Consider the following 25,517-nt stretch of genomic DNA (forward strand, 5'->3'; position numbering starts at 1 on the left):
TAAGAGCTAGTTTGAACTATTTTATGTACAGGGACAGATAATAAATCTGAGGGATTGTCAGATGATTACTGGGAGATGAAAAAAGAAAAAAAAATTCTGATCCAAACATCAGTTTTCAGAATTTAATTTTTTTTTCTCGCATCTCTTATTTTTGGGGTTTGATGTTGAATCGTTTGAATATTATTGAAATTAAATTGTGAGGAATTAAGATGGAAAAAAAAATCTGTCTTTGGTGGTGATGTTAACGCAGACATCTGAAATTTGACCATGTCTACACTGTTGTTTGTAAGATGTCAGAAGAAGAAAAGAAAATTGGGTTTCATATGTAACAATGTGTTGTATTTTAAAAGCTTGTTATATTATCCATTGTGTCAAATCTTCGTCTTAAAGTAAATCTGTAAAATACAGTAAATGTTATGGAGTAGAAATATTTCCCTCTGAAATGTAGTGGAGTGGAAGTACAAGGCGTCAAATACAAAGAAAAATACAGGTATCACAAAATTTTACTTAGGTACAGTACATGAGTGAATGTACTTAGTTACATTAAAATACTGAAATTGGGCCAGAGTATTTTGTTTATACTAAAATATGAGTTACATTGTATTATTAAGCAAGTGAAATGGAAACAGAACAAAATAGTAACATGCTGAAGCTACAAAGTCAGATCTTCTTTGTGAAACCCTATCTACTAATACATTTAACAATGGTTTTATTGTCTGTCAACCACAGCCTTACCCAGTGGTTCCAACCTTGTGACTACTTATTACAGGTTACGGCTCTTTAGGGCGGACACAAACATTTGGTGAGTGGTGAGGGGCTTAACAAAAAACTGATTTTTTTTTTTTTTTTTTTTTTTGTAGGATTGAAGACCTATTTAGGTCAAGTAACAAAATTAGAAAAAGTGAACATAAATCCTAATTTTACAATATAATTTCTTAAACTTCTTGGAGCCTTTGACTCTATCTCAGGGTGTTTTTCAACACCTGAAGTGAGCTTTGCGTTTAAAGCCATAGATATGTTCCTCAGGTCAAGAATGAACCTTGATGCTCAAACATAATTTATTCAATACTGTTTCTTTTTTATTTGTTTAATGTTCTGGCCCTGCAAACTATATCTTTGGACCCCATAGGGTATCCTGACCTGATGGTCATATGAACCTGTTTGTAAGGGACCATTTTTGCCCATTGTCACAAATACACACACAGTCTCCACGTCACAGCTTCATTTTATTTTGCACAAAAACTAACCGCTAGAATACAACACGGTCACAAGTTTTCTCTTTGTTTGTTTGACATACTTAATTTAGGAGAAAAAAAAATACTATGTAAGAACAGTATCAACTAAAGTGATTAACTGAACCAGATTTTGACACAGGGCTTTTCTACAAAACAGCTAAAAGAGATTGTGTAATAACCAGCTGATATTATTGGTGAAAATTCCCAAATTTTCAAACATGCACCAATAAGAAGGAGACTTAATAGAAATGAAAAGTCTCCAGTAAATATGAATGTAAATATAATTTTCAACACAATGTAAATACAATAAACAAAACCCTGTACTGTTTACAAGCAACACTTATCATTTATATATTTAGTTTCATTACGCAACAGACCATATGGCGATATAACAGGGCTTCTTACCTTCCAAGAATACTGATTTGATCATTTTACAATACTGGGAGCAAAATGATCAATCGAGAAGACTGATAAAGCAAACTGGGATCTATTATCAATGACGTCATGTACAGAACTCACGACCTTGGTCAAGCAAAAAAAAAAAAAAAAAAAAAAAAAGGGGGGGTGGCGGACGGGTGATTACTGCATTTGTGTGTAATATATATATATTTTTTTAAATGAAATAATTAATTATCGTTTCCTCGCGGGTTTGGAAATCGTAATTATTACTCGAAGTTACGCTCACGCACGGTAAATAGTGCTAGCCAGCGAGCTAAGGCAGACTTCAGCCTTTTGTTGAGCGCTCCTCCCCACCCCCTTGTTCCTGTGTTGCTCCGCTGTGGCGGAAGTAAGTCGTATCGCTGAGGCCTCATCCTCCCAATGGCGACTGCGAACAGGCTGAATAGAAAGCGGGAGCAACCGTGGAGGGGGTCAGAGCCGTGCAACTGAAAATTAAATAAATATATCCTGTTCTCCGTAAGCCACAAAGTTAGCCTACAAATTTGTTCCACCTCTCCAAAAAAAAAAACAAAAAAAAAATCACGGCCGACTCAATGGCCAAAAGTCGGAACATTTCGCTCCTTGAGACGGGTAAGCCGCAGAAGTGAACCCGGGTTGATCGCTTCGTTTACGGGGATATCGCTCGCGCTTGATTGATTCCGCCCGGCTGCTTTCTGACCGCTAACGTGAACTCACTGTTTAATTTCAGAGCTGTATTACTTGATTTCTCGTTTCCTTACGACGGGTCCGTGTCGGAGAGCGGCTGAGGTGAGCTGGCGGTGCTTCCGACCGGGGCACACTTGTGTTGTATTTCCAAAAAACAGTTTGACTAGCTAGTTCTGATAATAAGACTTAATAGAGACGCTAATCTGAAACGCCTTTTTTTGTTGTTTTTTTTGTTTTTTTGTTTTGTTTGTTGTTGTGTATTCTTCCGCAGGTTCTGGCGAGTGAACTAGAGGACTACCAGGTGTGTGTCCCCGCTGTCTCGGCTTGTTAACTGCTAACTAGCTGCTATCCGACGGTGTTGACTTGAGTCTTGGCGTCAAACTTGTTTCACTCAGCCGACTTTCGATGCCCCTCGTTCGGCTCACTCTTTTGACATCACCCGGTTGTTGTTGTTTGTTTGTTTTTTGTTTTTTACTGCCTGGTATTTCTGTGGTTACTCCGCTTTACCAAACTCTTTTTTTTTCCCCCCTCCGGCAGCTCTTACCCGGGAGGTTGGACTGGCTCGGAAACGAGCACCCGAGAACATATGAAGATGTGGTGAGATTAAACTTTAATATCTGCTGTTAAGTTCATAGTCGGCCGTTGTTGTTGTTGTCCTGTGACAGGGGGGACCGTGAGTCCACGCTCTGTGCTTGTTTACGGTCTTTGTTCTCTTTCAGTCTGAACTACTGTTGGAAATCCTGGAGTTGGGATGATTTACAAGGTCACAACGGGCTCCGACTGGCTAAAATGTTCAGAGTGAAGTGTTGTGTGGTGTTGTGGGGGGAAAAAAAACCCGATATTTGCTCGGGGAGTTTTAATATTATTTAGCCACGACTGTTGTACTGCAGATAGGGTGGGGAGTTCGGCTTCTCGATTTGTCGAGACGGCTCAACTGGCCAATCAGAGGCCGAGATGAGCTATCTCTGCGTTATTTTGCATGTGACCTGCGCTGCGATTGGTCCATAGAAAATAACATTTTGCATAAGAAGCCACGCCTCTTGCGATACGAGTTGAGAAGCACATGAAACAATAATACTCAGACATTGTGAACAAACGGCAGTATCTATCTATCTATCTATCTATCTATCTATCTATCTATCTATCTATCTATCTATCTATCTATCTATCTATCTATCTATCTATCGTTAACATTGATAAAATGATAATAAATAATGATCAGAACTGTTGTTAATTCATTGACTGTCCATTAATTGACCAGTGGTCTGTATTTAGTGTCATGTCACTACTCTGTTGCCAGGTTGCAGCCAACAGACATATCGCACCAGACCATTTGCTACAGATATGTAAGCAGATTGGACCACTTCTTGACAGAGAGTTGCCATCATGTGTCCCAGGTGTCCACTCTCTTCTGGGGTCTGGAAAGCAGTCAATGCTTAGGACTGCAAAAGGTACACAGCCTTCAAGGCGCCCTGAATTGTTTCTTTTGGCATAAATGCATCGTGCAGTGCATATTAGGCATCCCTCTAAAATAGATTCACATAAACTTTACATAATATAAAGGTTTGGGTTGTTTTTTGGTTTGTGCAGCTGTCAGAACTCGTACTATCTCTTTCTCTTGTCCAACTGGTAATCAGCTGAATCATTCTGTGAAATTTTTGTTTTGATTTTCAGACTGCGACAATGTGCGGTGTAAAGCTTCATCATATGCAGCCCTTCACCGGGGCAGACCACCGGAGAGGCCTTTGAACTGCAAGAAACCTCCCCACCTTGGTAGGTCTGACTTTACTTAATCATCTTATATTTTGTGTGGTTAAAAAAATGTAATGGACGAAAGGATGTGCTGGGAATTGTAGCATGTACTTGCTGTGTTATTTGTCTGTCTTCACTAAAAATTAATTTACCGTGTGTCCTGACAAGTCATTGAATAACTGGGTAATGTGTTCATTTGACTGTAATTCACAGTTTATTTCTGTTATTGGCTGATGGTCAACAAAGATCTTTTTGGTGCCCTGCTATACTTGTTTGCCTTAATGCAGCCAGTTACGATGCAATCCTAGTTGTTATTAATATGTTTGTTATTCTGATCATCCATCTCCTTCACACTGCTATTAAGATTCTTGTTACGCCTGCTTGTTAGTGTTTTCTATTTGAACCTTGGCGTTCCTCAGGGAAAGTTACACACATAGGTCTTTATGATATTTAGTTCATTTAAAAATTGCTTTTGAAGTTATTTAACCATTTAGTAAGCAACCTTTTTATAAGGCATGAACTAAAAATCAGCCTCATTTAAATGGTTAAAAATGACTTCAGCTGGAGGCCATGAGAACTTATAGTAATGAAACCCGTTATGGACAGTGTTCTTGTTTCTGTGATATTTGGTCGTTTCCCATCGCAACAGATACAAACCAGATGCAGCAGATTTAAAAGCAGCTGTTATTTTTTAAAGATCAGATTTTAGTGAGGGATGGCTTTTTAATTTCATGCTGTTTACATCAAATGTGTGTCACTGACATGATTAGTATAAAAAGTAAAATAGATTGCTAGTTAGAGGAAAACTGAACTTTAATTTGGTGTTGCATTTAAAGGCATAGGGTTTATTGGAAGACAAGATATTTACATACTTGGTTAAGCCCAAGAATGATAGCCTCTTGTATTTTCCTTGATTTCATTTCATCCTGTGGTGATAATGCCCCTCCACTCCTGCCCACATTGGAGGGAATAGCTTACGCCCACTGTGCTTGTGTAGATCCAAGTGTTGTTCCAGCTCTGTAATTTTATCACCGTTTTCTGATGGTTTGCATCATTTCACCAACAGTGAAGGTACATCGAGGGAGAGAGCTGACAGGAGTGCAGCGCTTCAGCTCCATCAGTCCTGTCAGCAACTATGAGCACATGCGTCTGCATAGGCGGATCCTCGGGCATCTGTCTGCAGTGTACTGTATTGCTTTTGATCGCACTGGTCTCAGGATCTTCACAGTAAGATGGAACTTGTCAACATGCCCCCCTACTCAAAAATAAACCACTATTTAATGTGCTGTAATCACAGTTGTTTACATTTTAAACATTAACACAAAATTAGAATACTGCGCAGATTCTTCATTAATTGGACCCTCAGCTTCATTCTTAATGTTTGATAGGTTTTAATCACAGTTGTTCATGTCACCCAAGTACGTGGCTACGGTCCCATCTTTGTGCCCCAGACTTGGCCTCTTAATCATTTATAGTAAAGCAGAAAATATTGTTTGTTTTTCAGGGCTCAGATGACTGTTTGGTGAAGATTTGGTCTTCGTTTGATGGAAGGCTTCATTCAACATTGCGAGGACACTCCGCAGAGATCACAGACTTGGCGGTCAACTATGAGAACTCACTAATTGCTGCAGGAAGCTGTGACAAGACCATCCGTGTGTGGTGCCTTCGTACCTGTGCCCCCGTGGCTGTGCTGCAGGGTCATAGTGGATCCATTACCTCCCTTCAGGTAAAGAATCACTGTCATTATATTCTACCATTATTTCCAGTGTAGAGTAGTTCCTGTTTTCTATACCATACTATACAAAACGTACTCATTGTCCTATGAATGAGAGCGGTGTCATCCTCTTACTCTGAACATGGGGGTGTAACGGTACCTTTTAGTTCAGGAAGAGATTTCTTTGATTCGGTACATCCTGTGGTCCAAACAGTTACGGTCCGCATTGTCTATTTGTGTGTGTGTACTCGCCTCCTGGAACAGAAACTTTAGAGCAGGGGTGTCAAACTCATTTTAGTTAAGGGGCCACATACTGCCCATTTTGATCTCAAGTGGGCCAGACCAGTAAAATCATAGCATAATAACGCATACATAACGACAATATTTTTCTTTGTTTAAATCATTGGTGAAGGTTTTTGGATGATAAACCCTATTTTAAGGTCTTTCTACAATAAACTAGAAACATAAAGACCAAAAACTCAGACATCAGCCCATTATTTATCTGCCCCGGCTCTCCTCTGCAGATTCCCTCGCTTTGTGACGCGTTTGACGTCAAACGCGTCACAAAGCGAGCAGCGAGCGCGGCTGCCTGTGGCACCGAGCGCTTCTTCCTCCGGAGCAGACGTCGCATTTACGCTGTTTTTGAAGCAATTACTGGATCGATTAAAAAAAAAAAAAAAAAAAAACGTTTGTACTCATAAACCTCCATATTCTCATAGAAATCCAATTTATGTCTTTCTGTAATTTTCACACTTAGCAAAGTCATCTGGCGGGCCGAGCTGGACCCCCTGGCGGGCCGGATCCGGCCCGCGGGCCGTATGTTTGACACCCCTGCTTTAGAGCATGAGGTTTACCTGAAATGTTTGGTGGCACATCAGTTGTTGCCCACCAGCTGCAGAATACCACCAGTGTTAACCTTGATAGCTCGGCAGGTGTCAATTGCATTATTATTTTTTTTATGTTGCATAATATCTTACCCCAGCCTTCACGTTTTAACCGGCCTTCCTGCACAGCCAGAACCTCACATAAACTCAAAGCCCACTTCAGTTCTGTCCAGTGACTATTGCAATAATGTTTATTAAAAATACTTGGCTGTGGCCTCAGTGTTGACAGAGTCAAAGTTTGAGTGTTTCTAAAGCTGAAATTTCACCACTGGCTTCAGTAGTTCATGTAGTTTAAGTGTAAATTGGTTGCACTTGTCAATGGGCTTTGTTTAAATTTGTTTAATGCTCAAGAACATACAAGTCAGCCTCCTAAAATGAGCATTAATGTGATTATAGTATTTTCTATTTGATAACATGCCACAATTTGGGTGCCTTAAAAAGATCTATTGCTGAATGTTGACTTTCTCCAGAATAAATCTTATTTCATGCATTTCTTTAGTTTTCTCTCCTTAACTGAATTGTGTATGTTCCACCCCCTAAAATTATGCAATTGTAGATATATTACTGCTGCAAGATTCATTTTCAGCCAATGTGGCTCTAATTTCATTTTGAGGTTCAGTCTGTGGCCAAACCCCTTCCTGTCTGTGATCATGTCTATATCCTCTGTATGTTTTTATTGTGTTCCTTGCACTTAACTTCCTAGGATGTAACTATTACTCGGGTATTTTATTCATATCTGTAAAGTATAAGTCAAAGAAAGAAAATAAATGGCGAGACTTAACACAAATCAGTTGTCAACTTGTGCTAAGCAAATATTCTTAAATGGGCCGAAAAGGATAAATACTTAAGAGCATCGTAAGTTTGATACATTTGCATCCCTTTCTTCTCCATATATGACGGCCCTTTTGCTATTGGTACCAAACCATTTTTTCATTTTTTTTTTATTGTGCATAGACTGCCTGAAATACAACAGCAGTTCTCGGTGTTGTTGTATTTTAAAAATGTGTCCCCTCAGCCTTCACTGCATCCTCTCTTTATCACAACGACCACTCACCCCTTAGCCAGGTGTAGTAACACTGTTGCAAAATACACATGAAGCTGAGTGGATGAAGACATGCTGACTGTTACCGTTGTTGTCTTTTATCTGTCGTTTGTTTTCCATTTTACTGTGGCCAAATGTTAAAGATGGACCGTTGTCCTGAAGCAAGTAAAAAGTGTTTCTCGTCCAGTCAGTCTTTCAATCATTGTTATTTTCATGACTTTGTGCTTTGTAGTGTCCACCAGAAAGTACATTTTAACCCTGTTCTTTTGAATGTTGGCTCAGGACCAGGATTTTGGTCTGACTGGGACATTTAGGGGGGGGGGGAATATTAATAGTCAACGCTCTACAAACTTGCTTCAGGTGTCTGAGTTGTGAATGTGTTATGTTTTCAGTTTTCACCATTTGCCAAGGGCTCCAAACGTTACATGCTGTCTACTGGAACTGATGCTACTGTCTGCTTCTGGCAGTGGGACGTTAACAACATCAACTTTAGGTGAGTGCTGTTTGTCTAACAACAGTATGTGTTTGAAATTGTGGTATTCAGGAATATTCCAATAATCTATTACATGCAATTGAACATTTTGGTTTGCTATGAATACAGTCTGTTTCAATGTAATTATTAAAACCTCTCGTAAATGAACAAAAACCTGACAATGCCTCAATTAAGGTTTGTTTCAAAATATGAATATCTGCACAGTTAAACTGACAAATATGCTCAGTTGAAGCTGCTGTGTAAATGGAGTTGAAAACGTCTCTTCTAATACGTATCAGCAGTAGGCCTGAGGTCAAACTGGAAAACAAGCCAAACAGGGTTGAAAGTGTTTTTCTATCCCAACAGCGGCTGCCGTGTTGCTGTTATGGCACCTTTTACTTGTATAGAAGATTGCTCGCTTCAGTGAACTGAACTAGAAAGCAATGCAGTTGTATAATAAATTGACAGGGAAAAGTATAAAACAATAGAATTATTGAAATATTAAGCGACTTGAACTGAATAGTTATTAAGAGAGTTATGTGATATGCCAATATGGATAAACTTTATCTGACAAAAGAGGGTTAAACCGCCATGTGACCGAGCTGTAATCGCATCTGTCATGTTTAAGTTGAAAGGCCGGTTACATTCGATTAAACATTATTGAGAGTCCTGTTGAAGGATGCTATTAAGTAAATACCAGAAATAAAGATTATAACAGTGCATAAAACCCCTCGTTGCAAGTTGGCACATGTAGGTAAACGAGGTTGAGTGTGTAAATCTTGCCAACACAAGATGTTTCTCAGTGATGATGGGTACACAGTCGGCTCTTATTTGACCCGGTTCCTGTCAGTGAAATTCAGTCACTTGTCCTGTTTTGTATAAAATCCCGAACATTTTCTCTGCTCTCCTTCAAGCGATCGGCCACACAAGTTTACAGAGCGTCCCAGGCCAGGGGTTCAGACCGTGTGCTCCTCTTTCAGTCCAGGTAATCACTCATTTTCAGTGTTTTATGAGCATACAGTAGTCATACATGTAAGGCTCTGTGAAGTTTGGGTTTTAACACTTGAAGCTAACTTTTAAAATCTTTTTTTTTCCCAGGTGGGATGTTCTTAGCAACAGGAAGTACTGATGATGTCATCAGAATATATTACTTGGGAAGCGGAAGTCCAGAAAAGATATCAGAGCTCCACGAGCACACGGTGAGAATCCTTACCAGAGGGGAACTTTATGAATACCATGTTGCATATACGAAGACCATACTGACATAACCTGTGAGCTACATATCTAGTTTTTAACATATAATGTTTGTGCTTATGATTATTCTCCATTTATCTACTCTCCTTGCAGGACAAAGTTGACAGCATCCAATTCTGCCACTCAGGTGAAAGGTATGATCAACAAATGCATACAAATTTATTTAATATTGCACCATGCGTGTATCACGTGTTAACACTAAAATAAATGTAACGGTGTATAAAGTGATGGTGGCGTGTGCTTGTCACTGTCCTGTCTCAGGTTTGTGAGTGGAAGTCGAGATGGAACCGCACGGATCTGGAAGCTCCATCAGCGGCAGCAGTGGAGGTGCATCTTGCTCAACATGTCCGCCACTCTTCAAGGGTAAGGACTAGCTCTGATGTTGTAAAGCTGTGTGGATTAAAATGGGCTTATCTTGGAGCACATGCCTTTTGATTTGTGCTCAGTGATTGCACAGTGTGATGAGGATATACACTGAACAAGCAGCAGAATATGCACTAAAAAGTATCTGAGTTGCTGAATATAAAGCACCCATTTGCTGTCTGAGCCTCTTCGAAGAGCTGTCGCAGCATGTCCAAGTAAACCGGGTGCTGATGTCAGCTGAGGAATCCATTTGCCCAAATGTATTGTTTGTTCAGTTGTCAGATTGTAGAAGCCTTGGCTCCGTCATCTGCTTGTTAAACAGTCAGTAACGTTTTGTGAAAATGTTGCATCCCTTCAGCTCAGGATTGACAGAATCTTCAGTAAGATATTATTACATATATATAGATATATATATCTATATATATAGATATATATATAGATTTATATATAGATATATATATCTATATATATATATATATGCAACCTTTGTTTTCATATATATGATCATTGAAAATACCGTGTTTTTCTAATAATTACACTGTTGTCCATCAACCTTTGAGACTGGCTACATGGAGCTATTTGTTCCAGGGGAGTAACAAAAGGGAAAGGTTAGACATCTCCATATGGATCTGCATTAATCTGCTCGTTAAGCAAACTTTGCACAGACTGATTAATAACAGATTTGGTGTTATTATAGCTTTCCAGCTGAGCATTCCTGTGGAAAGTTTTTTTCCCAGTGATAAACTAGTCCTGCTTCCAAACATTCATATCTTTTTCCACTGTTTAGTTCGTATGAAATTTGTACGAACAAAATTCACGGTGCCAATAATGTACATGACTAAAGTATTAATGTCAGAGTTTGAGCCGCCCTTATTAAGGAAAAACTATAAAGGAACATCACGAGTAGTTTCTAAAACTGGCTCATCTGTCAGAAGTTGTAAACGGAAATTGAAAATGTTTTTCACAAGTAATTTTTAATGACAACAAATCATTGCTTTATGATATGTCACCATTTTCAGTACATATTTACATATAAAATTTTATGTTGTGTGAAGTTAAAAGGGGATTTCTCTAATTCATGTATTCTTCATTACATTGATTTATATTTTTAGAGGTGCAACATTTATTGTGTGTATTTTCTAATTTACCGTTTCTTTTCTTCTCAGTGCTGAACCAATAAATCAGGAGGAAAGCTACTTCAAACCCAAAGTCACCATGGTAGCGTGGGATCGCCATGACAATACAGTCATCACGGCTGTTAACAACCATCTCCTCAAAGTGTGGAACTCCTACACAGGACAGCTGCTGCATATCCTTAAAGTAATTGTGCACAATGTTCTGTTTCTCTCTGAAAATATTTGGCATAGATGATCTCACTGAATGTAATTCACCCTCATTAAAACAATTTTTTGTGATTTTTAAACCTCATTTTAAACCATTTAAAAAAAAAAAAAAATACTTGCAGGGCCATGAGGCTGAGGTGTTTGTCCTTGAACCGCACCCTTTTGACCCGAGGATCATCCTGTCTGCCGGCCACGATGGGAATGTGTTCATATGGGATCTTCTGCAAGGGACAAACACACAGCACTACTTCAACATGGTACGCATACACACAGCACAGCTTTAATGGTGTACACTAATTTAGAGACATGATAAACGGCAATGTGCAGAAAATAACACTAAAACAGACTTATTTTACTGCATTATTTGTCTGTGTGGCTCAAGGATTTCACTTGTAGCGTCACACATCATGCTTTCAGTTATCTTTTATCGCATAACTGTCACTCATATCTCCTGCGTCTTCTGCTTTACTGTTTCTAGGGTTTTCTTTTCACCTTTCATCTTTTTTTTTGTACTCCCTGCACAAAGTGGATCAAAGAAAGAAACAAAATGTGATTTTTAAGACATTTACTTTGAGGGCTATCAGGGTCTGAAAGGGGGAAAAAAACGTGCCAAGAGACACATTGCAAACAAGTATTAAAACATTTATGCTATTGTTAAAATTCTGCATTTGTGCTGAGTTGTTTTCTTGTTAATGAGTTTCTTTACCTGCGGTGATTTGGCGTTTCTCATCCAGATTGAAGGCCAGGGTCACGGAGCTGTTTTCGACTGCAAATTCACTCCTGATGGCCAGCGTTTTGCCTGCACAGACTCCCATGGCCATCTGCTCATCTTTGGCTTCGGCAGCTCCAAGCCCTATGACAAGGCAAGAATTACAGTAGCATTTTGCAGATTGAGAGTATGTTGTCGCTTGAAATGTAGCATTTTGTAAGCTCACTGTATTGTATGGAAATGGAATAAGTGATTGTGTCACATCACATTAATATAACACGGCAGCGTAGTGAAGTTGTTTCCTAAATCACTGCTTCTCCTCACAGCTTCCAGACCAGGTGTTCTTCCACACAGACTACAGACCTCTGATCCGAGACTCCAATGGCTTTGTGCTGGATGAACAGACACAACAGGCCCCCCATCTCATGCCCCCACCGTTCTTGGTAGACGTGGATGGAAACCCACATCCACCGAGGTAGAACTCACCTTTTTATACTTTTACAGCAGCAGTACAGTCTAGAGGCATTGCCTGTGGTTCAGATTAAGTCCAAGTTTGTTGATGCCTAAAGTCAGTGTGAAAAACAAAGCTGAGTAATACTGTCAAATTCATTGATTTTCATCTTCATTCGGTTGGTTTTCTTTTGCTTTGCAGTCATATTCATAATTTTCATGAATTGTAATTTAAAGCAATGTCAGTGTTGCTTTTACTTAATATTAGTAACAGCCATTTTAGCAGTGTGTTTTCTTTAAAATAAATCTTAATTAATTTGTACTTGATTTTTAGGTACCAACGTCTTGTACCAGGGCGGGAGAACATTGCTGCTGAACACCTGGTTCCTCAGCTGGGATATGTAGCCACCAGTAAGACTGTAATTTGACCATAATTAGTGAAATTAATTGAGGAAAATATGCTGTTTGATATATAAATCACAAATCCATTTTCACTGTTTTATCAGCCATCAAGACTACCTGAACCATATGTTTGCTGCTTAAATGCCAAACTTGATCATTTTTGAAACCTTGACAAACCCACTCACGTCCTGCATCCCTCTGGCACATCTTCAGGTGACGGTGAGGTGGTGGAGCAGGTGATCAGCCAGCAGACTTCAGAACACGAGGAAGCCGCAGTCAGACGCAGCAACCTTCTGGACGAGGCCATCCGACAGCTTCAGCAGCAACAGGACCAGCAGAACCAGCCCGGCACAGAAGCAGCGCCGGGTTCTGGAGCAGGACCAGAAGGGCCAGCTGAGGCGCACGGCCCAGCGCCGGCACCAGCACCGAGCACACCTCGCAGAGGTATCAATACACCACCAGTGTTGCATTGGATTATTTTTGTTGACATATTGATCTGGTGAGCTGTTGGAAGCTATCTGTGTGATTTTCGAAAAATACCCCCCAACATGTATTTATTTAGGGTGAATGTTTTTTGTGTTTTGTTTTTTTTCCTTCTCTGCAGTGTCTGTGAATGAACGAGCAGATGTGCAGTCACCCCCGAATGTTGGTCTGCGCCGCAGCGGACAAGTGGAGGGTGTTCGGCAGATGCACCAGAATGCTCCTCGCAGCCAGATGGCCACCGAGAGAGACCTGCAGGCCTGGAGGCGCAGGGTGGTGGTACCAGAACTGGCACCGAGCTGCTACGGGTACAATATTACCTTTACAATCTGAATATTCAAGATGTGTTCTGTGTGTGTGTGTGTGTGTCGATACAGTTCCTCATACATTTTTAAACCTTATGGAAATTCTTTTTTTAGGGAGCAGGAGGACATTCGACTAGCCAAAGGAGACGAGGAGGTTGTTCTGTACAATGCGAAGAAGAGACGCATTATCTATAGCAGCTGTCGAGTAGGTTTCTTCTTCCTCAGCTGGGGAAGTCAGTTTGAAAAATGGTTTGTGTATGTGGTTTAATGCTTTGAACTGTTATCTGACAGTATGTACTAAATCTGAAGCACTCTGCAAAGTGAATGCTGCAGAACCATCATAAAATAAATTGTGCGATTTAATAACACACAGGCTCAAAATACAAAACATATATATGGTAAATTGTATATTTATTCATTTATTCACTATCAGAGATTCATCTTTTTTTTTTTCTTTTTTTTTTTCCTCTTTACAACCATTTCAGTGCAGTTTTTTGCTCAGGTGTTGACTCAGTTCCATCTTCCCCCACAGGATGATTCAGACGATGAGCCTTCTACTACAAAGCGAGCACATGGCCGCAGTGATACGCTGGACCTCATTGACTTGTCATGTGAAGAGGGAGAGGAGACAGCAAGTTCAGACGCACACTCGGAGGTATCTCCGTCTCCACTCTCCCGTGACTCAGTAAAAGAGTCATTTATAAGAGTCTGACCTCTAATTCATTTTAAGGAATTTGATTGGTTTTTGTTGTTGTTGTTTTGTTTTTTTAAATCTCTCCAGGACAATGAATTGGATGGCAGTGACCTGGATTCTTCCAATGATGAGGAAGAGTGGAACAGTGACAGCTCAAGGTATGAAGCTGTAGACGAGGGTCACACGGAGTCATTCTTAGACTATAATTGAACTTCTTTAGAGGTCAAAGTTATCACAAAGGTGATGACTTTCATGTTAAAAAACTTAGGTTGTAATCCATCGGGTTCTCCAATCAGGTTAAAACAAGTTAGCTTTTTAGCTCGTCGCAGCCCAAAGTATAAATCATAACTACTTTTGATTGGACAGCCATACATCCAGTGAGTACTCCGACTGGACGGCAGACGCTGGTATAAACCTGCAGCCCTCCACCCCCTTGTCCTCACGGAAACGCGTGAGGCGCAAACTCAGCAGCTCCGAAGAGGAGGAGGAAGAGAATGAGGATGAGGAGGAAAAGCAGCAAAGTGACGAGGAGGAAAAACCTGGGAAGAAAAGCAAAGAGAAAGCCAAGAAAGCAAAGAACAAGACACCCAAGGTGAGTTGTTTATTGCTCAGACACACTACTTTATATTCTGTCACTGAAGAAATCTAATGACCGATATTTAAAAACTTGTTCATACATACTCGTATAACGTTTTACATCTTGGTGCTTCAAACAGCGTCCAAAGGCCAGACCATCCATTAACAGGGAAGTGTCCAATGAGTTCAGACCGTCACTGTGGATCACTGATGTCATTCCCAGGAAGTCTCCTTTTGTTCCACAAATGGGTGACGAGGTATGTAACGTTAGAGAGGCTCTTTACAGGATCATGACCTTGGCTTGGATATGTTTTCATGTCTTCCCCACAGAGCACTGGGGTGTACAACAAATGACAGTATTTATAAAAAAAAATATTAAAGGTCCCATATTTTACGCTTTTTCCATGTTTAATTCAAAGTCTTGATATCCATAAAAATGTTTTTTAGTTTTAAGTACTAAAAACAATCTCAATATAGTTTTACATCTCTCTTCAGCTTCTCTCTGGAGCTCCACTAAGAACTGTCTGCCTTAACGGCACATCGATATCAATGACTCTCTTCAGATTGGCTGACTTTCCTAATCTTAGAATTCGTTGTGTCTGTCAGGTGATATACTTCCGGCAGGGACACGAGGCCTACGTTGAGGCTGTGAACCGGAGTGAACTCTATCCCATCAACTTAGAAAAACAGCCCTGGAGGAAAATGGAGCTGCGGGTAAATAAGAAGATAGAGAAATGTTCCCCCTCGATGGGTTTTAAAGAATACACATAACTCTCAAGTTTGAAAAGTTGTACCTCTTCTACAAAGTCTTTACTAAAAATCTGATTCATATTTTTATTGTAAATCTTGGAGCTACACATTTTATGTAAATCCTGCTGTGTGTTTTGTAGGACCAAGAGTTTGTAAAGATCACTGGAATCAAATATGAAGTCTGCCCTCCAACACTTTGCTGTCTGAAGCTGACTCTTATTGACCACGGCACCGGCAAAATCACAGACAAGTCGTTTTCTGTCAAGTAAGCTGCTCAGTCACTCCAGATACCTCTCCTGAGAAACATATTAAATGTTGCTGCTTTTCTTATCTCATCAACCACCTGACATCAAGGTGGCTTTTCCTGGAGTCTTGTTTGAATTTAATGTATTTCACATATATGATTCAAAAAATGTGCTCAAAATTTGTATCCAAAGTTCTGTGTTCATAATTGTGATTGTCCTGTTTACTAGTTTTCTCCTACTTTACTGTGTATTTATTACGATGATCCAGCAGTAGATTGACAAACACAACGTCTTGAATGTAAGTTGTAGTTTCCCATCAAAGTAACTGATTTTACCTCCAGGTATCACGACATGCCAGATGTGATTGATTTCCTGGTGCTGAGGCAAAGTTATGATGAGGCGCTCCGTAGAAACTGGCAACCAAGTAAGAAAACCCAATAGTCCTTGTTAAAAAAAAAAGGTCCTCTGTATATCTGTTCAAACGGTTAAAAAAGGATAAATCTGATTTTAATAACATTTCACACAGACCAAGAAGTATTGTTTGTGAAGCATTGTCCTAGTTTGAACGGTCCTTTTTTTTTTTCTTTCTTCATTGCCGTTTCTCATTTGAGATGTTTAGAAAAGATTCTTTCAAAAGATTCAGCAGTGCAGTCACTCGTACAAACAGGTGCCAGGCATTTTTCCTCCATTGGCTGAACTTGATAATGTTTTCTTTGTTGCAGACGACAGGTTTCGCTCGGTGATAGATGACGCCTGGTGGTTTGGGACCATCGTCTGTCAGGAGCCCTACCAGCCGGAATACCCAGACAGCCTCTTCCAGTGCTTCAAAGTCACGTGAGAAAACACATATTGTCAGGATAAAGTAGTTCCTGGGATACTGTGATGGTGACAGTACCACCAATACAAGTATTACCTGGTTTTCAACACAAACTGCTCTTGCCCTTTTTTTTTTTTGCCCTTCACTGTATAAAGTAAAGCTTGGAAACTGTGCACCTTCTGATACAGCAATGAGGGAAGTGAAACTTCTAGCTGACATTTTGGGATTCAACGATGTAACAAATTTATTGTGGAGTATATTGAGATGAACTTCTATAGCATGCAGAATTATCAGCCAGTCCGTGTCTTGCTGTCCCCTAGTGGCTATTAATAGTCACATGACAGTGTCATGTCTATTTTCCCTTTTCAATCGCAGGGTACCTGCTCTGCTCAACTCCACTTTGCATTTTTCCATTTTTTTTTTTAAATTATTTTATTTAGAGTTATGGATAAAATCTGGTTCTTTGTTTGGTATCACATTTGTGGAGGTTCCAAGTGAGCTCAGCCCATATTAAAAGGTGACGTGAAAACAGTGCAGACTGCAGAGTGGTCAGAGAGAATCATTACATTGTCAAGCTACTATACTATATACTATACTAGCTGCATTTTTTTTTTTTTTTTTTATCTAACTAGACTACTAGATTAATGGTATTCTTAACATTGTAGACATTCTTTTGTTTGGTTGCCAAGTTTTTCCTTATTTGTGTGCGTCGCGTTAAAAATTATACCGGTAGTTTCACAATGCGTAACTAATTAACTAAAAAAAAAAAAGCTAGCACTTCATGTATTGCAAGCATGATAGTTGACTGTGAAAACATTCTTTCTTTATTGTTTTGACCATGGGGGGGGGGGGGGGGGGGGGGGGGGGGGGGGGGGGGGGGGGGGGGGGGGGGGGGGGGGGGGGGGGGGGGGGGGGGGGGGGGGGGGGGGGGGGGGGGGGGGGGGGGGGGGGGGGGGGGGGGGGGGGGGGGGGGGGGGGGGGGGGGGGGGGGGGGGGGGGGGGGGGGGGGGGGGGGGGGGGGGGGGGGGGGGGGGGGGATGGGACAATGGGGAAACTGAGAAACTGAGTCCTTGGGATGTGGAACCTATTCAAGATGATGGTAATAAAGACTTCTTGCTAGCTTTCTGCTGCTGTCACATGACGCACTGTACTGCAGTCTGTTTACCAAGTATGGGGAATGGGTTTCATGGCATATTGAGAAAGTCTGTTTCTGCTGCACAGCCCAGCAGCCAGAGACAGAAGGAGGAGGTATCCCTGTGACAGCAGATGAGATGAGGGAGCTGATGTACAAGCCTCTGCCAGGGGAGTGGGGGGAGAGGAGCAGGGATGAGGAGTGTGAACGCATCATCACTGGCATCGACCAGCTCATCACTGTCGGTGCGTATGCATGAAGACACTTTAACTCACCTTTTTTTCACCTTAACTCGCATATTCCCTCCTTCATGTGTCGAGTCAGATTTTCTGTCTTTTCCTCAAATCAGGGCACCTGTAGGTTCCTTTTACTCTGAAGGGGTTCTGACCTTCCTGTATGTTTGTGCCACAGGGATTGCAGCTCCGTTCTCTGGTCCCGTGGACTTGATCCAGTATCCCACCTACTGCACTGTGATTGCCTATCCCACAGATCTGGGCACCATCAGACTGCGACTTGTGAACAGATTCTACAGGTCAGTCCCTCCAGTCTTTCCTTCTTTCTTCACCCCCCTGAGAATCCGCACTGTTGACCGATATCCGTCCATGAAATATCCTCAGCTGATGTTTTGTACAGATTTTGAAGACAGTGTATTTACTCACCTCTGGTGGTCCACAGGCGCCTCTCAGCATTAATTTGGGATGCCAGGTATATTGCACATAACGCCCGCACTTTCAATGAGCCAAGAAGCAAGATTGCCCACTCTGCAAAAATGATCACAAATGTCCTCCAGAAATTTGTCAAGTACGTGTTACTGGTCGTTTTTCTAACAAACACTCTCATGAAGATAACATTATGACAAGTGCAGTCTCTTTCAATTGTCTCACATTGTCTCACTTTCCCAGTAATCCAAGCTGCACAGATATCATGGAGATTTACAGTGCTGTGGAAGACATGGACGATGATGATGAGGTCAGTCTGGATAGATTAACTAGCTTTTGTTATTTAGTATGATGTTTGTTGATTTCTCATGTGCTGCTGTTAAAATACAACATACGTTTGACTACAAAATACAATACTGTGCACACGTTGGCAATACATGTAAGAAATAAACTGTATGGCATTATGAAAAGGAAACTGAACATCTAAAGTGTCTAAAACTTTTGCACAGTAGTGTATGTGCAAATAACGAGTGACAGAAGAAATCAAGAAAACCTAAATTGCCTGCAAGCAGTTTTAATTGATTATTGGGAAGGTAGTTTTCCATTTTTTTGGCAGTTATCTGGGATCACATCATGTGAAGATGTAATAGTCGTTTGGTTAATGATCACATTTAAGTAATTCATATATGACTACTGCCTCCAGGAAGAAGACGCGGAAGCACCTGGAACGTCTTCAGGACACAGACTGCGTCAGGTAAATAGATATATAAAGTAGGGGACATCCAAGGATACGCATGAAGAAATAAAGTATAATCATCAATATTTTTTAACTGTATTAGTTCACCAGTGCCGTCACCCTGACGCATATGATTGTTTTGATGTTGCATGATTTTCTCTGTCTCCTTGATCATTGCAGCGCTCTGTAGAGGTGGTGCCAGACAGAGATGCCTGGAAGGAACAGTGCAAGAATCTGCTCAACTACATATTTGAGTGTGAGGACTCCGAGCCGTTCAAGCATCCAGTGGATCCTCAGAACTATCCAGTAAGTTGTGAGGGAACAAACATCATTGCGAGATGTGTGCTTCAGTCATTTTGGAGGTCTAAATCGTGTGTGTGTGTGTGTGTGTGTGTGTGTGTGTGTGTGTGTGTGTGTGTGTGTGTGTGTGTCTCCAGGACTATCATAACATCATTGATACACCAATGGACTTTGGCACAGTGAAAAAGACCCTGGAGGAAGACCACTATGACAACCCTATAGAGCTGTGCAAAGACACCCGGCTGATATTTGCCAATGCTAAAGCCTACACACCCAACAAACGCTCAAAGGTACGGGGTAATTAAAGTCTGCGGAGGAATGTTAATCGATTGAAACCACATCTGGATTCAAATTTTAGATCAAAGTGCTAAGTTATTAATGGTTTTTACTTCATACTTTATATTTTAGCTCATCTGCTCCACATTTTCTGTTCTTTTTTTGTTGCTCTGTTGTAGATTTACAGCATGACCTTGCGGCTCTCTGCCTTCTTCGAGGAGCACATCCGAACAGTCATATCTGAGTACAAAACAGCTGTCAAAAGCAGTGACAGGCTCCGCCGCAGTCAGAGGTTTCGCAAGAAAATGCAGCAGCCGGATCAGCCCACCACCACATCAAGGTCTGTTTCAGTTCCGCCCGTCCTCAGCTTATCTGCTCAATATTTATCATTTAGCATCCATTGTACTTCAAAGTCGGTGCATTACAATCTGGTTTATGTACTTTTGTGTTGCGACTTGTTTCTTTCTCCCTGCCAAACTAGTTAACACAGGGCAAAAATACTTTATTTGAAACTTTTGAGGCGTTAACGTGTCAGTTTCTGGGTCATTTGATGGCACATTTACATGTTAACCAATCTGATAAAAAGTTTGTGTCCCCTGTTCTCAAGTCATAAGAGGGCTGCAGTTAAAACTCAGGAAAAAGTGGAGTCAGCGTCGGTGACCAAATCTACCTCAGCCAAAGTGTCCGTTCCTGAGAGGGCCAGGAGGAGTCGAAGCAGCAGCTCAGGTCACAGCTCCTCAGAGGACGAATCCGGCTCCAAGGGTGCTTCATCAACACCAGGTACGAAGATGCTGTGACTCTCAGCGGGTTCTTTTATAGAAGCTAGGTCAGTTTTTTTTTTTTAAACAGATGTGTCATTTCACATTCACGGTGAAGATGTCAGAACAATTGTTGGAATTGTCTGAAACTCAAAGTTGATGTATGAAGGTGTACAGTTACAACTCGAGTTTTAACTGTTCCTGACGCAATAACTTGTAATGTCTGCTACTGTACTTCAGTTATAGACAAGTGAAGCGTCAACACTTCTAAAACTCATTGAATTGTGTTGCGGTAAACCGATCTTCTCGGTCCCGGCACCCCACTGGTGGAATGAACTCCCCACTAAAGTCTAGACAGTCGACTAAATGTACATCTTTCACTGCACAATGAAAACAAGTGTTTTCTGACTGGACCTCAACATCCCATGCTCGCCTCCATCTCATACCCTACTGACTCTTGATGACATCTAATGCTTTTATTGTAAGCTGTAAATAGCTTTATATATTTCAGAATCTGACAGTGAGAGTGAACTGAGTGAGTCTGAGGAGGAGAAACGTCCAGGTTCATCAAGACACCACCAACACAGACAGAAAGCAAGAGTTACAAGAAGCAACCATGCCAAGAAGAGGAGAAAAGGTCAGGAGAAAAACCCATAAACACGATACTGCGACCTTCTTAAGTTGTGTGTTAAAAGAAATGTCCCTGGAAATCTATTGTTGTTGCTAGTTGCTGAGAGCGACAGTGAAGACGAGGAAGAAGAGGAATTTGACAGTGAAGGTGAAGATGGAGAGGTGTCTTCTCAGTCTTCAGATTGTCGCTACCCCAGCAGGACTAAAAGCAGCAGGAGTACACGGCTGACCAGAAACAGTGCTGCTGAAGACAGGAAACGGACAGGTAAACGGGACTGAGTGTCTTCAGCCTCAAACCCATCAGACCAAACAACCCACTAGTCAATATGTGTGACCACCATCTGGATGGTTTGTTTTTCAGAGGGCCGACCGGAAGTGAACGGTCACGGCAGCAGGTCGTCTCGCAGGGAGAGACGTCACCACCGGGACTCTGACCGAGCCACGTCTCAGGCCTCCGACCGGGATGAAGTCACAGTCCGCAGGTCACTCAAGAGAAAGACCGCAAGGGCAGCTGTGAATAAGATCAAGCTCCTCGAAGCATTGGACGAAGAGTACGAGGAGGAGGAGGAGGAGGAGGAGGAAGAAGAAGAGGAGAAGAAGCCAACAAGGAGCAGCAGCCGCCTGCATCACACAGCAAGGAGCGGCAAACGCACTGCGGTGATCCAGAGCAGCTCAGATTCAGATGGAGAGTCGTCAGCAAGGGGTAAGCTAACGCTTTTCAAAGTCACAGTATGGAAATACGGATACATTGTTGTTGCACTTTGATTTTTAAGCCATCTTACATCATTTTTTTTTACTAATTTCTGCCCTTTTTCTATTTTGTAGCATCTGAGAATACAAAGGAATCAGGTGTTGAATCAAAGGATGAGGAGGATGGTAATGACAGCGATGCTTCATCCTCCTCCCAGAACAAACAGAACGGAGACTCAAAGTCCTTCAAACGGAGGACACCGAGACAAGCTGCCAAGACGAAGGGAAATGGTGAGAAATGTCCTCATCACTCATATTTTAGTGTCTGCAGTGGTTTTTTTTTTAACTGTGGTGACGTGACAGTCAGTCTAATCAGTTGGACTTTTTCCTTCTTCATGTGCAGATACTTTGTCCCATGTGAACGGACACAGTGCAAAACATGACAAGTCTGAGAGCAACTCTGAGCAAGAGGAAACGGCAGAGGAGAGCTCTGGAGAAGCTGAGGAGGAGGAACGGGAACCCGTGTCTCGGAAATCCTCTCGAAGCACAGCGACCACTCCAGCCAGGAAAAGTAGGATTAAAAGTGAGGAGGAAGAGGATGCGAAGGACACTGAACGCCGGACCACACGACACAAACCTCACGTAAGCTCAGACGAAGACGACAAAGACCACAGTTCCCAGAAACACCCACACCAAAATGGAAGAAATGTGGAGGAAGCAATCCACAGTGACTCCAAGAAAAAAAGTAAAAGTTCACCGTCAAAAAGCCAAGACAAACAAAAATCTGCCTCAACTAATAAACGACATGGTGCAGAATCAGATGAACTCAGCGATTCTCCAAAGAGATCCGGCCCACGCAAGAAAAGACTGAGAAAAGACGAAGAGCAGGAAGTAGAGAGCAATCGCTCCAGTGAGGACTCTGAGGACGACATAAAGACAAAGAGGTCAACAAGAAACCAGAGTAAAAGCAAATGGCCCCATGGTGACACGTCTGCTTCAGAGAGCTCAGAGCAAGAGTACAAACCCAAGAGGAAGTCGAGGAGGAAACGCTCCACCGGCTCATCAGACGAGGAGTCGGATAATTCAGAGAACACATCAAACAGACGGCCGTGCCTCCGAGCCCTCCCAAAAAAGAAATACACCAGCGACAACTCTCTCTCTGAGGAAGACTCCGCTTCTGTGAACCAGGGCAGACAGAGAAATGGTAACAAAACCACCACAGAGTCGAAGGAAGACTGGAACAATGCAAGAGTGTCTAACAGAAGCTATCTCAATGAAACCAGGAATCAGCCATCTTCCAAGAGAAAACGCATTTACACCTCAGACTCTGACGACGGGCAGGAGGAGGAGGGAGAGAAAGAGCCGGTGCCCGAGAACAAGGAAACCAGCAGGTCGGGCTCCTCGAAGCGCTCCAAAAGGGAATCCAAACAGGAGGGCGGCAACAGCAACGAGAAGGACACGTCTTCCCACTCTGACTCCAGCGAAGAGGAGGACGACGACGCCGCTCGTTCGAGGAGGCCGAAGAAACCCAGAAAGCAGCCAAAACACAAGCGAAAGGAGAGCTACAGCAGCAGCAAACACAGTTCGGACTCGGAAAGCGAGAAGTCATCTTCAGCCTCTGAAAAGTCACTTGCCAGCTCAGGGTCCCACAGCAGTCCAAAGAGGAGAAGCCGCACGCGGTCCGGGGTCGGTGAAAAGACCGCCGGCCGCCAGCTAAGGCAGCGCCGCCACCGCGCCGCCTCAGAGGACGAGGACAGCGACGAGTCGTACAGCAAACCGCAGCGAAAGACGCGCGTGAACACCCGCAACCGAGGGAAGCGGACGGTAAATTATCACGACAGCGAATGAAGGACGCAGCGGCTGCGAGTACAAGGCTTCAGAGGGAGGACGAAGAGGGACAGTAACTGGAGACCTCAAAAGACACGTGATGGCCACGTTATGGTAGTAGCACTGGAGTCCTCGAGAGAAAATGCTGTGAATCTGTTTCATTCAGGGATATTTATATTTTCTATGAAAAACACGTTTGTAGATGTAATACAAATTCAAGCATTTGAACTGCTGGTTTTCACAAGGATACAGAGCAAAACACATCCTCCCATCCTGCTTGTTGTTATTTGGCCAGCAGAGTAAACCATTCTGGGGAATCTTGTCAGCTTGGGTGCTATCTAATATACCTCTGTTTAATCAAGCATTTTGCTGGCTTGCACTAAGATACACTGTAATGAGGTATTTCATACACTAGTTTTGCATTAGAAACTCAGGGGTCAACTAAGTTTACTGTAGTCTCAGACATGCAGTTGTTTTTTTGAGCTAAGGTAAGGACAAGAAACGATTCCAGGTCGGCAGATGTCCAAGCACATTCACTGGGACAAAGTAAATCCATGTTCAGACTTTGGACTACAGCACTCCTTTGTAAATCCACACACTTAATGCTTGACTGTATTGTGAGTTGATATGAGCCAAATGAACGAAACATAATTCTTTTCCCCGTGCGTTTCTTTTTTTTTTTTTCTTTTTTTTTCCCCTTCGGATTTGTGTTGTTTTCCAGTGAATAGGTGTAAATATGTGATCGAGAACAAATTTGTCTGAACGGCTTCAGTCAGTAGCAAAGCGTTTATTTAAATTTGAACTTTTCTTTTCTATTTTCTTTTACATTTAACTGCATTGTCTTGCCATATGTCACAAATTGGTACCTTTTTGCCAAGTACAAGTAAACAAAAGTACTTCGTGCAAAATACTGTGATTTCTCATATTGGGAAGACCTTTTTATCGTTGTCCTGTGTTACCGACCTTCAGTATTAAAATTCTTTTTCAGAGTTGACTTAAAACATTTTGCCAGTCACATGGTTCTGTTTTGTTTCGGGGGAGGTTTCTAAATGCAGTCGCTTTATGACGTTTTTTGCTTAATGTTTTTCGTACTACACCTTTAATAAACCGATTTCACAGGAAACTATTAATGCAATGTGGTCGTGGAGTGCAATGAACGAGTTATTCTTCCTATTAATAAAGACATCATTTCTAGGTGTATTCTGTGTTGGACTTAATCTTATGCATGAGCGTAACTTTTTATACTTCTGTAACATGACACACAATCTTTTTTTCTCTTACGGAGACCTGCCTAAGTGACAAATTAGTCCATTGTGGACTTTTTTTTTTAACTTAAATATTGTCAGGTATAAATTTGAAACCAAAAATAACTAAATCAACACTATTTGTGACTTTATGGTGTGTTGGAGAGGGAATTAGTTTTAGCTTATAGTCGGATTCAGCTTGTAAAAGGAAGGCAAAGGTTTCCTGACTGCTTTCAATGACTTTATGTCAAGATTTAAATAATTTTGCGTCCATGTGTTGAGGTATCAGTCTCCGTTTTATTACAATTTATTACAATTGTAATAAATTGACGTGAAAACTGAATATAACAGAGACAATCTCGGTTCTGCAAGTGTACTCTGCCTCTGATTAGACCAGGGACCGATACCCTCTAAAGATATTTGGAGGCGCACAGAGAGAACAAAATAATTGATTTCTTGATCAAACATTTACAATATATTCATCAGCTTCAGATGAAATGGTTCAAATCTAAAACCTTTGTGCGTTTTTGTTGTCTAGATTATTTCGCGGTGTTGTTTGATCTGACATTACCCTCTCAAATTGTGTAATTAATCCATTTTCATACAAAATATAAATGTATGATTTTATACATGTACGTATAAAATTTTATGAAATATAAAAAATATATTTATAT

At 41.5% G+C, this 25,517-nt stretch overlaps 1 protein-coding gene across 1 annotated transcript; it reads left to right on the plus strand.

Annotated features, from left to right (window-relative positions):
- The first annotated feature begins 1,886 nt into the window (after positions 1-1,886).
- Positions 1,887-24,797, plus strand: brwd1 (bromodomain and WD repeat domain containing 1). The gene is made up of 44 exons (XM_069709117.1): positions 1,887-2,264; positions 2,383-2,441; positions 2,611-2,640; positions 2,877-2,936; positions 3,640-3,790; positions 4,014-4,112; positions 5,158-5,318; positions 5,596-5,817; positions 8,124-8,224; positions 9,118-9,188; positions 9,302-9,402; positions 9,551-9,591; positions 9,719-9,820; positions 10,987-11,140; positions 11,286-11,420; positions 11,898-12,026; positions 12,199-12,347; positions 12,657-12,733; positions 12,938-13,168; positions 13,329-13,512; positions 13,624-13,714; positions 14,042-14,164; positions 14,291-14,361; positions 14,570-14,795; positions 14,920-15,036; positions 15,386-15,493; positions 15,670-15,794; positions 16,116-16,198; positions 16,497-16,608; positions 17,629-17,690; positions 17,813-17,968; positions 18,135-18,255; positions 18,399-18,524; positions 18,626-18,692; positions 19,086-19,136; positions 19,299-19,424; positions 19,556-19,708; positions 19,874-20,034; positions 20,302-20,474; positions 20,964-21,089; positions 21,180-21,347; positions 21,444-21,785; positions 21,908-22,063; positions 22,176-24,797. Exons 1-44 carry the CDS (start codon positions 2,228-2,230, stop codon positions 23,618-23,620), a joined length of 6,783 nt encoding a protein of 2,260 aa, XP_069565218.1. The 5' UTR covers positions 1,887-2,227; the 3' UTR covers positions 23,621-24,797.
- Positions 24,798-25,517: the final 720 nt, after the last annotated feature.

Source organism: Brachyistius frenatus, unplaced genomic scaffold (genome assembly GCF_029030835.1).
Source record: "Brachyistius frenatus isolate BFR_SWC_R1_liver_20210118 unplaced genomic scaffold, ASM2903083v1 Contig_1, whole genome shotgun sequence".
Lineage (NCBI taxonomy): Eukaryota > Metazoa > Chordata > Actinopteri > Embiotocidae > Brachyistius > Brachyistius frenatus.